A 12,350-nucleotide genomic window follows, 5' to 3' on the forward strand; every position below is an offset into this window, starting at 1 on the left:
GTTGCTCTAGCTTCACAGGCTTTTTCTATGCAGGACTGAGCAATTGCTATGATATTCCAGGAGGTTTTTATGGTCTTACTGGGTGGTTGCTATGGAGTTGCTAAAAAGTTGCTCTAGCATCACAAGCTTTTTCTATGCAGTACTAAGTAATGGCCATGATATCCCAGGAGGTTCCTATAATGTTACTATGTGGTTGCTAGGAAGTTGCTAAGGCTTTTGCTATGCAGTACTAAGTGATTGCTATTGTAGCCCAGGATGTTTTTATGGTGTTACAGGGTGGTTGCTATGGAGTTGCTAAGAAGTTGCTATGGAGTTGCTAAGAAGTTACTCTAGCATCACCAGTTTTTACTATGCAGTACTAAGTGATTGCTATGATATCATAGGATGTTCTTATGGTGTTATTGGATGGTTGCTATGGAGTTGCTAAGGAATTGCTCTCTTTTTGCTTTAGTTCTAAGTGATTGCTATGATATACCTGGAGGTTCCTATGGTGTTACTGTGTGGTTGCTATGGAATTGTTATGAAGTTGCTAAGGAGTTGCTCTAGCATCACAGGATTTTGCTATGCAGTACTCGCTATTGGGTTGCTAAGGTGTTACGCTAGCATTACAGGCTTTTGCTATGCAGTACTAAGTGACTGCTATGATATCCCAGGAGGTTTCTATGGCATTACTAAGTGGTTGCTATAGAGTTTCTCTAGCTCCACAGGCTTTTACTATGCAGTACTATGCAGTGTTACTGGGTGGTTGCTATGGAGTTGCTAAGGAGTTGCTCTAGTGCCAAAGGATTTTGCTATGCAGTGTAAAGTGATTGCTATGATATGCCAGGAGGTTCCCATGGTGTTACTGGGTGGTTGCTATGGAGTTGCTCTAGCGCCGCAGGCTTTTGCTATGCATAAGCAATTGCTATAATATCCATGGAGGTTGCTATAGCTGGGTGATTACTTATGAGTTGCCATATAGTTAGTAGGTAGTTACTAGGTTACTAACTAGGTGACTATGTGATTTTAAACATGATTTTAGATTTTAAACATCTGGAGCTTAGCCAAAATATACAGGACCAATTTTTTGACAAATGTAAGCTAATATATACATTATTTTAATAGTCACTGTGTAAATTTTACTTTGTAGTTTTATTAGCTGTATACTGTAGTGGCTAGGTAGTTGTGCTGGCATCACATGTGGTTGCTATGGTGTTGCTATGTTGCAGTTAGATGGTTAGATGGCTATGGAGTTGCTAAGTAGTTTCTATAGGGGGTTGCTAAGCTGTTACTGTTACTGATAACTGATTAACTGACTGCAGTAGCATTCCATACAATTGGTGTATTGTGTGACAATTAAAAAAATATATATATAAACAAATTTGAAAAAAATTGGGTAAAGTAAGTTTTTCAGTATTGCAGTGGTTGGATGCTGCTGAGCATTGAGATGAAGTGTGTGTGTGTGTGTGTGTGTGTGTGTGTGTGTGTGTGTGTGTGTGTGTGTGTGTGTGTGTTGGTATTCATCACGTTATGGGGACAGCAGACTGTTTACACAGTCACGTCATGGGGACCTGTTGCGGTATGGGGACCAAAAACCTGGTCCCCATAAAGAAAATGGTTTAAATAAAGTGCAGGAGCTGTTCTGAATATGTCTATGTGATTTTTAGCTCAGGCCCATACCACACGTTTTTTGGTCAGTGTGTGTGTGTAAGGGCAGGAGCTCAGTTGCGCCCCCGCAGGTCATGCACTCACAGTGCCACACACACTTATTCCAAATATGGACATTTCCTGGTCCTCATAAGGAAGGATTTCAACGGAACATACATTTATGGTGTGTTTACATGGAAATCAGTTCAATGGACAAGAAAGAAGATTATTTTCAGCAGATACCAGCTAAGGAGCTTAAAACTTGGATGAAGGAGCAAAAGTCAAACCCAAGGTAAGCCCATTTTTGTATTAAATATAAGATATATGCATCCTAAGCAGCCAACAGTGGAACAACTGGAGCTAACAGCAAGCAACCATGGTTGCCAGATTGTTACACTAGTTTTCTGCCAAAACAAATGCAGCAAAATGCTAATCAAAAATATAATACAATTTATTGCAACCAGGTTGATATTTTAAATATGTACTTATCAGTTATTAAAAAATACACATATAATGTATGCTTTAATAGGACATATTACCATGTGCTTTTAGAAAAGTAACTAAACAAAAATAAAAATTTAAGCAATGAAAGAAGTTACCACTAACTAACACATCATTGTTCATTCTAGTTTCCAACAGCAGAACTAGCTTGGTACTTTGTGACAGATTAGCAAGTTAGAACAAGGAGTAAAATTTATCCAACAACTTTGGGCAAAGCATCTTGGCATTTTAGCAATTTTGTCCTCTTGTCCAATTATGTTTTTCCTTGCTTATTTTAAACAATAATTGTTCAAACATAATGGGCAAAGATTTATCCATAAACTGAAGTGGTTTTACTTTCTTTAATTCAGAATTCACATTGTTTGGGCATACAGCTCAGTCAAGTTTTTATGTAAGTGGTGCAAATATCTGTTACTGATGAGGTAGGGTTTAAATTCACAATTGCCATGAATAGACCACATCTGTTTCTGAATCAGTTTCTCTGATTTTGCTATTAATAGGTATATGTTTAAATAAAATTAACATTGTTGTTCTATTCTATAAAATACAGACATTTCTCCAAAATTCCAAATAAAAATATTGTCATTTAGAGCATTTATTTGCAGAAAATTCAGACCTCAAATAATACAACAAGTTCATATTCTTCAGTTTTTTCCTATATGGTGGAATAATAATGTGGGAGTGGGCAGCCATTTTATTCAGCTTAGGATAAGCCAAAAGCTGGTTGGACACTTTAGCTAATGACCTGTACATCATGTTTTTTATTTGAGTTTGATGGGCTAACTTGTTTGTCAGCATAACTGACTTGACCAAGTTGGTTTTACTGGTTGAATGCTTTGGTTGAGCTAGTGTAGTCATGCTGGTCAGTCAGCTTTACAATATTGATAAACTAGCATGGCCATGCTGGTTATAAAGAAAGACCAGTCATACTTGATGCTGGTCAACTTGTGTAATCATGATTGTCTACCCCTATGGTCATACTGGTGTACCACTTTGAACATTCTGGTCATGTGGATCAACTAGAGTGGTCATACTGATCAGGCAGGTCAACTAACATTCACATCATTGTCAGACAGGTTAGCTTGTGTAGTCCAGTGTTTTTTCATTCTAGTCAATCAAATTGGTCATGCTGGTTGACTAAAATGATTATACTGGCAGTCATTTAATGGCCATCAGCAATCCAAATAATGTGGTGTCAGTGTAGAATTTACAATATTTTGTTATATTTAAGCAATACAACATGAGATGGTCATGTGTTACTTTACTGCTTAAATATAACAAAATATTGTAAATTCTACTCTGCCAACACATTATATGGATTGCTATTAGCATTAACATTTTTTTTGTCAAACGGAGCCAACTTTTACATTACATTACATTTGGCAGACGCTTTTGTCCAAAGCGACTTACAATAGTCAAGTACAAAAGTAATAGAAGTAAAGATAAACCATTTTTTAGACAGGGCTTAAAGGAGGTCGAAGTGAAATAAAGGGATAGAGAAGTGAAGGAGGGGAAGAAGGAAATGAGGTTGGAAGTAGTTAGTGTGTTAGAGGTGTTAGGAGAGTAAGTGCTCTTTGAAGAGCTCTGTCTTCAGGAGTTTATTAAAGATAGTGAGAGATTCTTCTGATCTGGTAGTGGAAGGTAGTTTGTTCCACCATTGGGGAACTCTGTATGAGAACAGTCTGGATTGTTCTGTGTGAATGTTTGTTTGGTAAAGCGAGGCGACGTTCATTGGAGGAGCGCAGCGGCCGGGAGGTAGCGTTAGCCTTCAGGAGTGATCAGTGCAGGTAGGAAGGAGCTGTTCTGTCATCACCTTGTAGGCGATTGTAAGAGCTTTGAATTTGATGCGAGCATCAACTGGTAGCCAATGGAGCTCAATGAGCAGTGGGGTGACGTGCCCGTTTTGGCTGGTTGAAGACCAGACGTGCTGCTGCATTCTGGATGATTTGGAGTGGTTTTACTACGCAGGCCGGGAGGCCAGTTAGCACAGCATTGCAGTAGTCGAGGCGTGAGATGACGACTGCTTGTACCAGGAGTTGGGTGGCCTGTTGCGTCAGAAACGCTCTAATTTTTCTGATGTTATAAAGCACGAAGCGGCAGGATCAAGCAACTGAGGCCACATGGTGCGTGAAGGAGAGCTGGTCATCAACCATAACACCCAGGTTCCTAGCAACCTTTGACGGTGAGAGAGAGAGAGAGTCGATGCTTATAGAGAAGTTGGGTTGAATAGATGGTTTTGCTGGTATGACCAGAAGTTCAGTCTTTGAGAGATTTAATCGAAGGTGATGCTCCTTCATCCATGAGGATATGTCACTGCAATATCCGTGCAGAGATTGAGTGATCTTCAAGTGAGAATGACAGGTATAGCTGGGTGTCATCAGCAAAGCAATGGTAGGAGAAGCCATGAGAGTGGATAACCTGACCAAGAGAGGCGGTATATATTGAGAAGAGAAGGGGACCCAGAACCGAACCCTGGGGACGTATGATCTGAACCATGACAGCACATTGTGTGAGATCCCCATGTTTGAGAGTATAGTTAGGAGGAAGTCGTGGTTGACCGTGTCGAAGGCGGCCGAGAGGTCCAGCAGAATGAGCACTGAGGACTGGCCTGCAGCTCTAGCAGTTTTCAACGCTTCAGTCACAGACAACAGAGCCGTCTCGGTAGAGTGTCCTTTTTTAAATTCAGATTGGTTCTGGTCCAGGAGGTCATTCTGGGAGAGGAAGCCAGAGACCTGATTTAAAACTTTTTTTTTTTTTTTTTTTTTAGAGAGAAAGGGTAGTAGTGAGACCGGTCTGTAGTTATCAACCTGGGCGGGGTTGAGAGAAGGCTTTTTAAGCCTTTTTTTTGGTGTCACATGTGCTTGTTTGAAAGCAGTTGGGAAAACACCAGAAGCTAAAGAGGCATTGATGGTGTGAGTGATAGCCGGAGTGATTGTAGGTGCAATGGTTTGTAGTAGGTTTGAGGAAATTGGGTCAAGCGGACACATAGTAGGACGGCTACGTGTTAGGAGAGCCAGTGTCTTGTTCTCAGTGAGAGGAGTGAACGAGGAGAAAGCAACGCCTTCGGTGGAGGGACACCGGGCTGCAGAGCATGTAGTAGGACTGCTACATGTTACATCAGTAAATTGGTTGCTGATAGCTGCCACTTTCCCAGTAAAGAATGAGGCAAGTGTTTCAGCAGTATGTAGCCAGAGGAGGAGGAGGAGGAGGAGGGTTGATTAGTGATTTAAATGTAGCAAATATTTTCCGGCAGTCTGTGAGGGAGCTGAATTTATTGTGATAAAATTCAGCTTTAGCAGTTGTGATGCTGGCTGTAAAGGAATCCAGGAGCAGTTGGTAGTTTTTTTTTTTTTTGCCATTTTCTTTCGGCAGCTCGGAGTTTGGAACGTAGTTCCCTGAGTGAGTTATTTTTTAGCCATGGCTGCGGTTTGCTTGAGCTAATGGCTCGAGATGTAAGAGGACAGAGGTTGTCCAAACAGGAGCTTAGTGTGGAGCAACTTCAGCCTGATTTGCTGTCAGAAGTATGAAGTATGGGGGAGTGTCCACTTCAGCTCTTCCAGTGTGTTCCCTCTCTCCCTCTCTCACCCTCGCTGATGGCCATTTAATTCTGTCCAGAGCTGCAGTCATTTTTACCCAAGATCTTGTGGTGCTAATTTCCTATATCGCCCGCAGCTGTGCGCAATTTAGAATCCTATTTCGTCACTCGCCGAGGTGTCAGCTGAAGGCGTCAGCTGTTGTGTGAAGACCAACTTGGGTAAAGACCTGCGAGTCTACCTGCGCGAGTCCACCGAGCAAGTCCACTGACAAGGCAGCTGTCTTCAGCCCACTCCTTATCCACTTTACAACATCAAAAATATTCAACCATTTCTGACGCAACAGGCCACCCAACTCCTGGTACAAGCGGTGGTAATCTCATGCCTCCACTACAGATGATCCAGAATGCAGCAGCATGTCTGGTCTTCAACCAGCCAAAACGGGCACGTCACCCCGCTGCTCATTGAGCTCCATTGGCTACCAGTTGCTGCTTGCATCAAATTCAAAGTCCTTACGATCGCCTAAAAGGTGATGACAGAACAGGCTCCTTCCTACCTGCACTCACTCCTGAAGGCTTACGCTACCTCCCAGCCGCTGCGCTCCTCCAATGAACGTCGCCTCACTTTACCAAACAAACATTCACACAAAACAATCCAGACTGTTCTCATACAGAGTTACCCAATGGTGGAACAAACTACCATCCACTACCAGATCAGGAGAATCTCTCACTATCTTTAATAAACTCCTGAAGACAGAGCTCTTCAAAGAACTCTTACTCTCCTAACCACTCTAACTCTAACCTCTAACAACTTCTAACCTCATTTCCTATCTAAAGATGTTTTTACTTTTACTTCTATTATTTTTATACTTCACTATTGTAAGTCACTTTGGACAAAAGCGTCTGCCAAATGTAATGTTATGTACTGTAATGTAATGTAATCTTGTGCTGATGATGGGATATTTGGAGTCTCCTACAGCACATCCCAAAGATTCTCAACAAGGTCTGGACTCTGTGGTGGCCAATCAGATGAATGTCTTTTCCCAACCACAGAACATGTCTTTAACATGGTTGTTTAAGAAATGAGAAGCTATTACTGCATTGGTAAATAACTTTTAACTTATTGCCAGCTGAAACATAATCATCCATGGAGTAATTATTCAATGGCAGGCTCTTACCTGTTTGTTAAGTTACATCCAAATCCCTTCTTTTTATTTTGGTGAAAAAAAAACTTGGTCTTGTCTCAGTCTTGTCTTAGTCCTTGAAACTCCTGCTCTTGGTCTTGACTCATGAACAAGTCTCAAGTATAATACATCATTCTCCAAATTAAATAACAATTAAAACAAAATTATTGAGAAAATAATTTGTAATATCAAACTCAAGACCATTAAAAAAAATATCCAATTAGAAGATGTTAACACTTGATTGGTTTATATAATAATGCTGGATGGTGTACAGTAAGCATACTGAAAAGTCCCTGTAGGTTAAAATGTTTGTTTTTTATCGGCAAGACTTATAAATATATATACTGGATATTATATGAGTGCTGTCAAATTTTGACTCCTTTTTATTAGGTTAGTTGTTTTATTAGGTTAATGACTAGCATGATCACAGTGGTCAACTAGCTAGCTAGCTATTTCTCCTGTTGTCCTTTTAGCATATAACATGTACAGATCTGCTGAACACCCCCTATACCTCTCTTTTTTCTACCGCCCCTCCCCCAACTAGCAGACAGTTCTAGTTCTAAAAAGTGCTTCACACAGTAATTTAACTAAATAAAAAGACAATAAAAATGCCAAAATGCATGTCATTTTAATTATAAATGATACAATTATATTTGTTATATAAAAATGGTGGTCTCCATTATAAGACTTTTAATTTGATACCATGTAAGCTGAGTATATCTTCTACATTACTCAAAAAAACCTTATGCACAACCTCTGCAAAAGTACATGTGATGTTCATGATTTAACCAGTTTAGCAGCAGTTAGGAGCTGAAAGTTTAGCTTTAAAAGTTTTAAAGTTTATTAGAGTCAGGCTGTTTCAGCAGCAGCAGTAGTTACAGTGTGGGGGAGGGGTGGTGGCTGTTTGCACTGTTAGAGGGGTTGGCTATTCCAACAACAGCAGCAGCAGCAGCAGAGGGAGGGGCCTTGATTGCTTGCTGGAACAGCACAGGGCGGCTGCTGAAACGGCAAGTAGAGGGGGGAGAGCGGCTGCTGGAACGGCAAGTAGAGGGGGGAGAGCGGCTGCTGAAACGGCAAGTAGAGGGGGGAGAGCGGCTGGTGAAACGGCAAGTAGAGGGGGGAGGGCGGCTGCTGGAACGGCAGTCGAGTGTTGGGGGAAGGGAGCTTGTTAATCGCTGTAAGCCATTTTGCCGTTCAGAGGAGAGTTGGAGAGTGTGGTGAGCAGATGAGAGCTAGTTTCTGAAGTTAGTGTTTTTTTGTAATATTTAAGTTTAAGAATAAAAACAAGCTTTTAAATGTCTAGTGACAAATGCTAGACTGGCTGCAGACTGCTCACATAAGCTAGCTAGTGTTAGCTAACCTTCCTACCTAAATTTAGCTAGCTGACAGGTTAAGTTAGTCTCAGCAGGGTAAAAAAGGTAGATATTTGCTGACTGTATTTCACAGTGCTGCTCAGGCACCCTTAATTTCTTTGTTTTGTTAGTGTGACAGAATGAGTAGATAATTTTGGTTAATGGTGTTATAATTCCTATATTATTGTAAACGTGGATGTATATCTGATTAATGGTGTAGACTCATGCATAAGGGTGTTAAAATAGGTTAAGAATTATATATTATGGTGTATAGGGTGTATAACAGTGGGTTACATATTGTATAATAGTGATAAGAATATATATAATATATTTTGTTATTTAGGAATGCATGATTTTTTAAAAATATATAAAGATATGTAACTGGTTACAGATCGTATATGATGGTGTATAGTAGTGTATAGCTGGTTTAAAGTTCTGTGTAAATACGTATAGTAGCGTATAGCTGGTTAAGGGTTCTATGTAAAGGTGTATAGTAGCGTATAGCTGGTTAAGGGTTCTATGTAAAGGTGTATAGTAGTGTATAGCTGGTTAAGGGTTCTATGTAATGGTGTATAGTAGCGTATAGCTGGTTAAGGGTTCTATGTAAAGGTGTATAGTAGGGTATAGCTGGTTAAGGGTTCTATGTAAAGGTGTATAGTAGTGTATAGCTGGTTAAGGGTTCTATGTAATGGTGTATAGTAGTGTATAGCTGGTTAAGGGTTCTATGTAATGGTGTATAGTAGCGTATAGCTGGTTAAGGGTTCTATGTAAAGGTGTATAGTAGGGTATAGCTGGTTAAGGGTTCTATGTAAAGGTGTATAGTAGTGTATAGCTGGTTAAGGGTTCTATGTAAAGGTGTATAGTAGGGTATAGCTGGTTAAGGGTTCTATGTAATGGTGTATAGTAGCGTATAGCTGGTTAAGGGTTCTATGTAAAGTGTATAGTAGTGTATAGCTGGTTAAGGGTTCTATGTAAAGGTGTATAGTAGGGTATAGCTGGTTAAGGGTTCTATGTAAAGGTGTATAGTAGTGTATAGCTGGTTAAGGGTTCTATGTAATGGTGTATAGTAGTGTATAGCTGGTTAAGGGTTCTATGTAATGGTGTATAGTAGCGTATAGCTGGTTAAGGGTTCTATGTAAAGTGTATAGTAGTGTATAGCTGGTTAAGGGTTCTATGTAAAGGTGTATAGTAGGGTATAGCTGGTTAAGGGTTCTATGTAAAGGTGTATAGTAGTGTATAGCTGGTTAAGGGTTCTATGTAAAGGTGTATAGTAGTGTATAGCTGGTTAAGGGTTCTATGTAAAGGTGTATAGTAGCGTATAGCTGGTTAAGGGTTCTATGTAAAGTGTATAGTAGTGTATAGCTGGTTAAGGGTTCTATGTAATGGTGTATAGTAGTGTATAGCTGGTTAAGGGTTCTATGTAATGGTGTATAGTAGCGTATAGCTGGTTAAGGGTTCTATGTAAAGTGTATAGTAGTGTATAGCTGGTTAAGGGTTCTATGTAATGGTGTATAGTAGCGTATAGCTGGTTAAGTATAGCTGGTTTAAGGTTCTGTGTAAATGTGTATAGTAGTGTATAGCTGGTTAAGGGTTCTATGTAAAGGTGTATAGTAGGGTATAGCTGGTTAAGGGTTCTATGTAAAGGTGTATAGTAGTGTATAGCTGGTTTAAGGTTCTGTGTAAATGTGTATAGTAGTGTATAGCTGGTTTAAGGTTCTGTGTAAATGTGTATAGTAGGGTATAGCTGGTTAAGGGTTCTATGTAAAGTGTATAGTAGTGTATAGCTGGTTAAGGGTTCTATGTAATGGTGTATAGTAGCGTATAGCTGGTTAAGTATAGCTGGTTTAAGGTTCTGTGTAAATGTGTATAGTAGTGTATAGCTGGTTTAAGGTTCTGTGTAAATGTGTATAGTAGTGTATAGCTGGTTTAAGGTTCTGTGTAAATGTGTATAGTAGGGTATAGCTGGTTAAGGGTTCTATGTAACAGTGTGTAAGGATGTATAGCTGATTAGGGGGTTCTGTGTAATTCTGTATAGTAGTGTATAGCTGGTTAAAGGTTGTATGAAATAGTGTAAAGCAGTGAATAGCTGGTTAAGGGTTCTATGTAGTGGTGTGTATGGATGCATAGCTAATTATGGTTTCTATGTAATTGTGTATAGTAGTGTATAGCTAGTTAAGTATTGTGTATAATGGTGTGTAGGGGTGTATAGTTGGTTTAGGATTTTGTGTAATGCTGTAAAGGGATGTATATCTGATTAAAGGTTGTATAAATATGTATAGTAGTGTATAGCAGGAGTTAAGGATGTTTAACTGGTAAAGGATTGTATAACATTGTGCATGAAGATGTACAGCATGGTGCATAGTGATGCATATGTGGTTAAAGATTGAATATGACTCTGTATATGGATGTATAACTGCTTAAGAATTGTATATAACTGCATACAGGGATTTATAGCTGTTTGAAATGCAGCATATGAGCAAATCATTCATTATGTTTGTGTATGTATGTATTTTTATGTTTATTAATGTAAGAGTCAGGTTGTATCAGCAGTAGTAGATGGTGGGGGAGGGGTGGCTGTTCAGCCGCAGTTCCCCCACACTTTACTACTGCTGAAACAGCCACCTCTCCTGAACCTAAGAAATGAATTTTATTTTAAAATATCTAACCATAAGAGTTAGTTAAAAATCATACAACTGACAACTTTAATACATCAGACAGTAATTAATCACAGGGCAAGTAATTTTTTTGTTTAATATTCTTGCAGTTTAAAATGCCACCACGGATCAGTCCTCTTAGGGATGCCATAGAACATGTGGTTTCAAAAACAGACAAAACAAGCAAGTTGGAGGTGAAGTACATTAATGCAGTAAAAGGTAAGAAGGCGTCTGAAGTTTTTTAGTCATTAATGTCATACATTTACACGCAGCCTGATGATCCATGAGAAGACTCAGTTAAAATAGAGCTTATCTTAATATGGTTCCCTCTTTCTTTCTTTGTTGGTCTAATTGCCATCTATCATGAGCTGAATGTCTGTTCAAGTAAATGTAGTTTATCCTGGTTAAAATGTTTTTGCTGTCTTTTACAGGACGTGGAGTATTTGCAAAGAGTTCTATTTGCAAAGGAGATTTTCTTGTTGAATATCGAGGAGATATGATAAATGAAGCAGAATCCCAGAGAAGAAGAAACATTTACCACCCATCATGTACTGTATTTATGTTTGACTTCAAGTGGAAAGGGAAACTATGGTGGTAAGGCTTCTGTTTGCTCCAAAACTATAATATACCATGTGGCTTAAATCGGGCTAGTTATGGTTGGTTTAAACTGGTCCTGTCAATGTTGTCAAGATGGTCAAGCTGAATACCCACTTGATAATGATGATTATGCAACCCGATTGGTCACAGGGGTTGAGTTGTATGGTCTTGATGGCTGACCACAGTGGTCATGCTACTAATAGTGGTGGATGAACTTGGTTATGCTGATAATGCTGGTTTAATTGATTGCTTATGCCCGGTCAGCCAGCTTGGCCATAATAATTGATTAGCCAAATCAAATTGGTCTAGATGGTAAAGTCATGCAGCATGAGTTTTTGACTTTTTAGCAGAATTTATTTATTGTATTTAATCAAATGAAGTTATTATTTTTGTTATTGTGAAATTTGTATTTCTCTTTTTGTGTTTAAGTATTGATGCCTCAAGAGAAGATGGATCATTTGGGCGGCTCGTTAACGATGACCACAGACACCCAAACTGTAAAATGAAAAAAATTGATGTGGATGGAAAACCACACCTTTGTTTGTTTGCCCTGAATGACATTAAAGAAGGAGAAGAAATTGTCTATGACTATGGGGGTGATGACTACCCATGGAGAACACAAGTATGTTGCAAAGTATGCAGTATACGTAATGCTGTGATTCAGAATGTATTAAGTATTGTTCATGATGTCTTTATGGTTTTATATGTTTGCATTGTCTTTATAAAATGTGATTACAGACGACCAGTGCTACTTCCCATGCTGTGGTGTGTGATTCTGATCTTCCTCAACCATCTCAGGCTCAGACTAGTGACTCTCCTGGTCCAGACTATTCTCCTGAACAGGTAAGTTCATTTTCTTCACTTTAGATTTAGTTCTACTCTCTCTCTCTTTATAGTTTTTCTG

General features: G+C 39.3%; 1 protein-coding gene across 1 annotated transcript; it reads left to right on the top strand.

Moving 5' to 3' along the window:
* The first annotated feature begins 7,784 nt into the window (after positions 1-7,784).
* On the top strand, positions 7,785-12,350 carry LOC125785953 (N-lysine methyltransferase KMT5A-like). Its single transcript, XM_049470152.1, has 5 exons — positions 7,785-8,087; positions 10,960-11,068; positions 11,281-11,443; positions 11,876-12,068; positions 12,185-12,350. Exons 2-5 carry the CDS (start codon positions 10,966-10,968, stop codon positions 12,311-12,313), a joined length of 588 nt encoding a protein of 195 aa, XP_049326109.1. The 5' UTR covers positions 7,785-8,087; positions 10,960-10,965; the 3' UTR covers positions 12,314-12,350.

Source organism: Astyanax mexicanus, chromosome 21 (genome assembly GCF_023375975.1).
Source record: "Astyanax mexicanus isolate ESR-SI-001 chromosome 21, AstMex3_surface, whole genome shotgun sequence".
NCBI lineage: Eukaryota > Metazoa > Chordata > Actinopteri > Characiformes > Acestrorhamphidae > Astyanax > Astyanax mexicanus.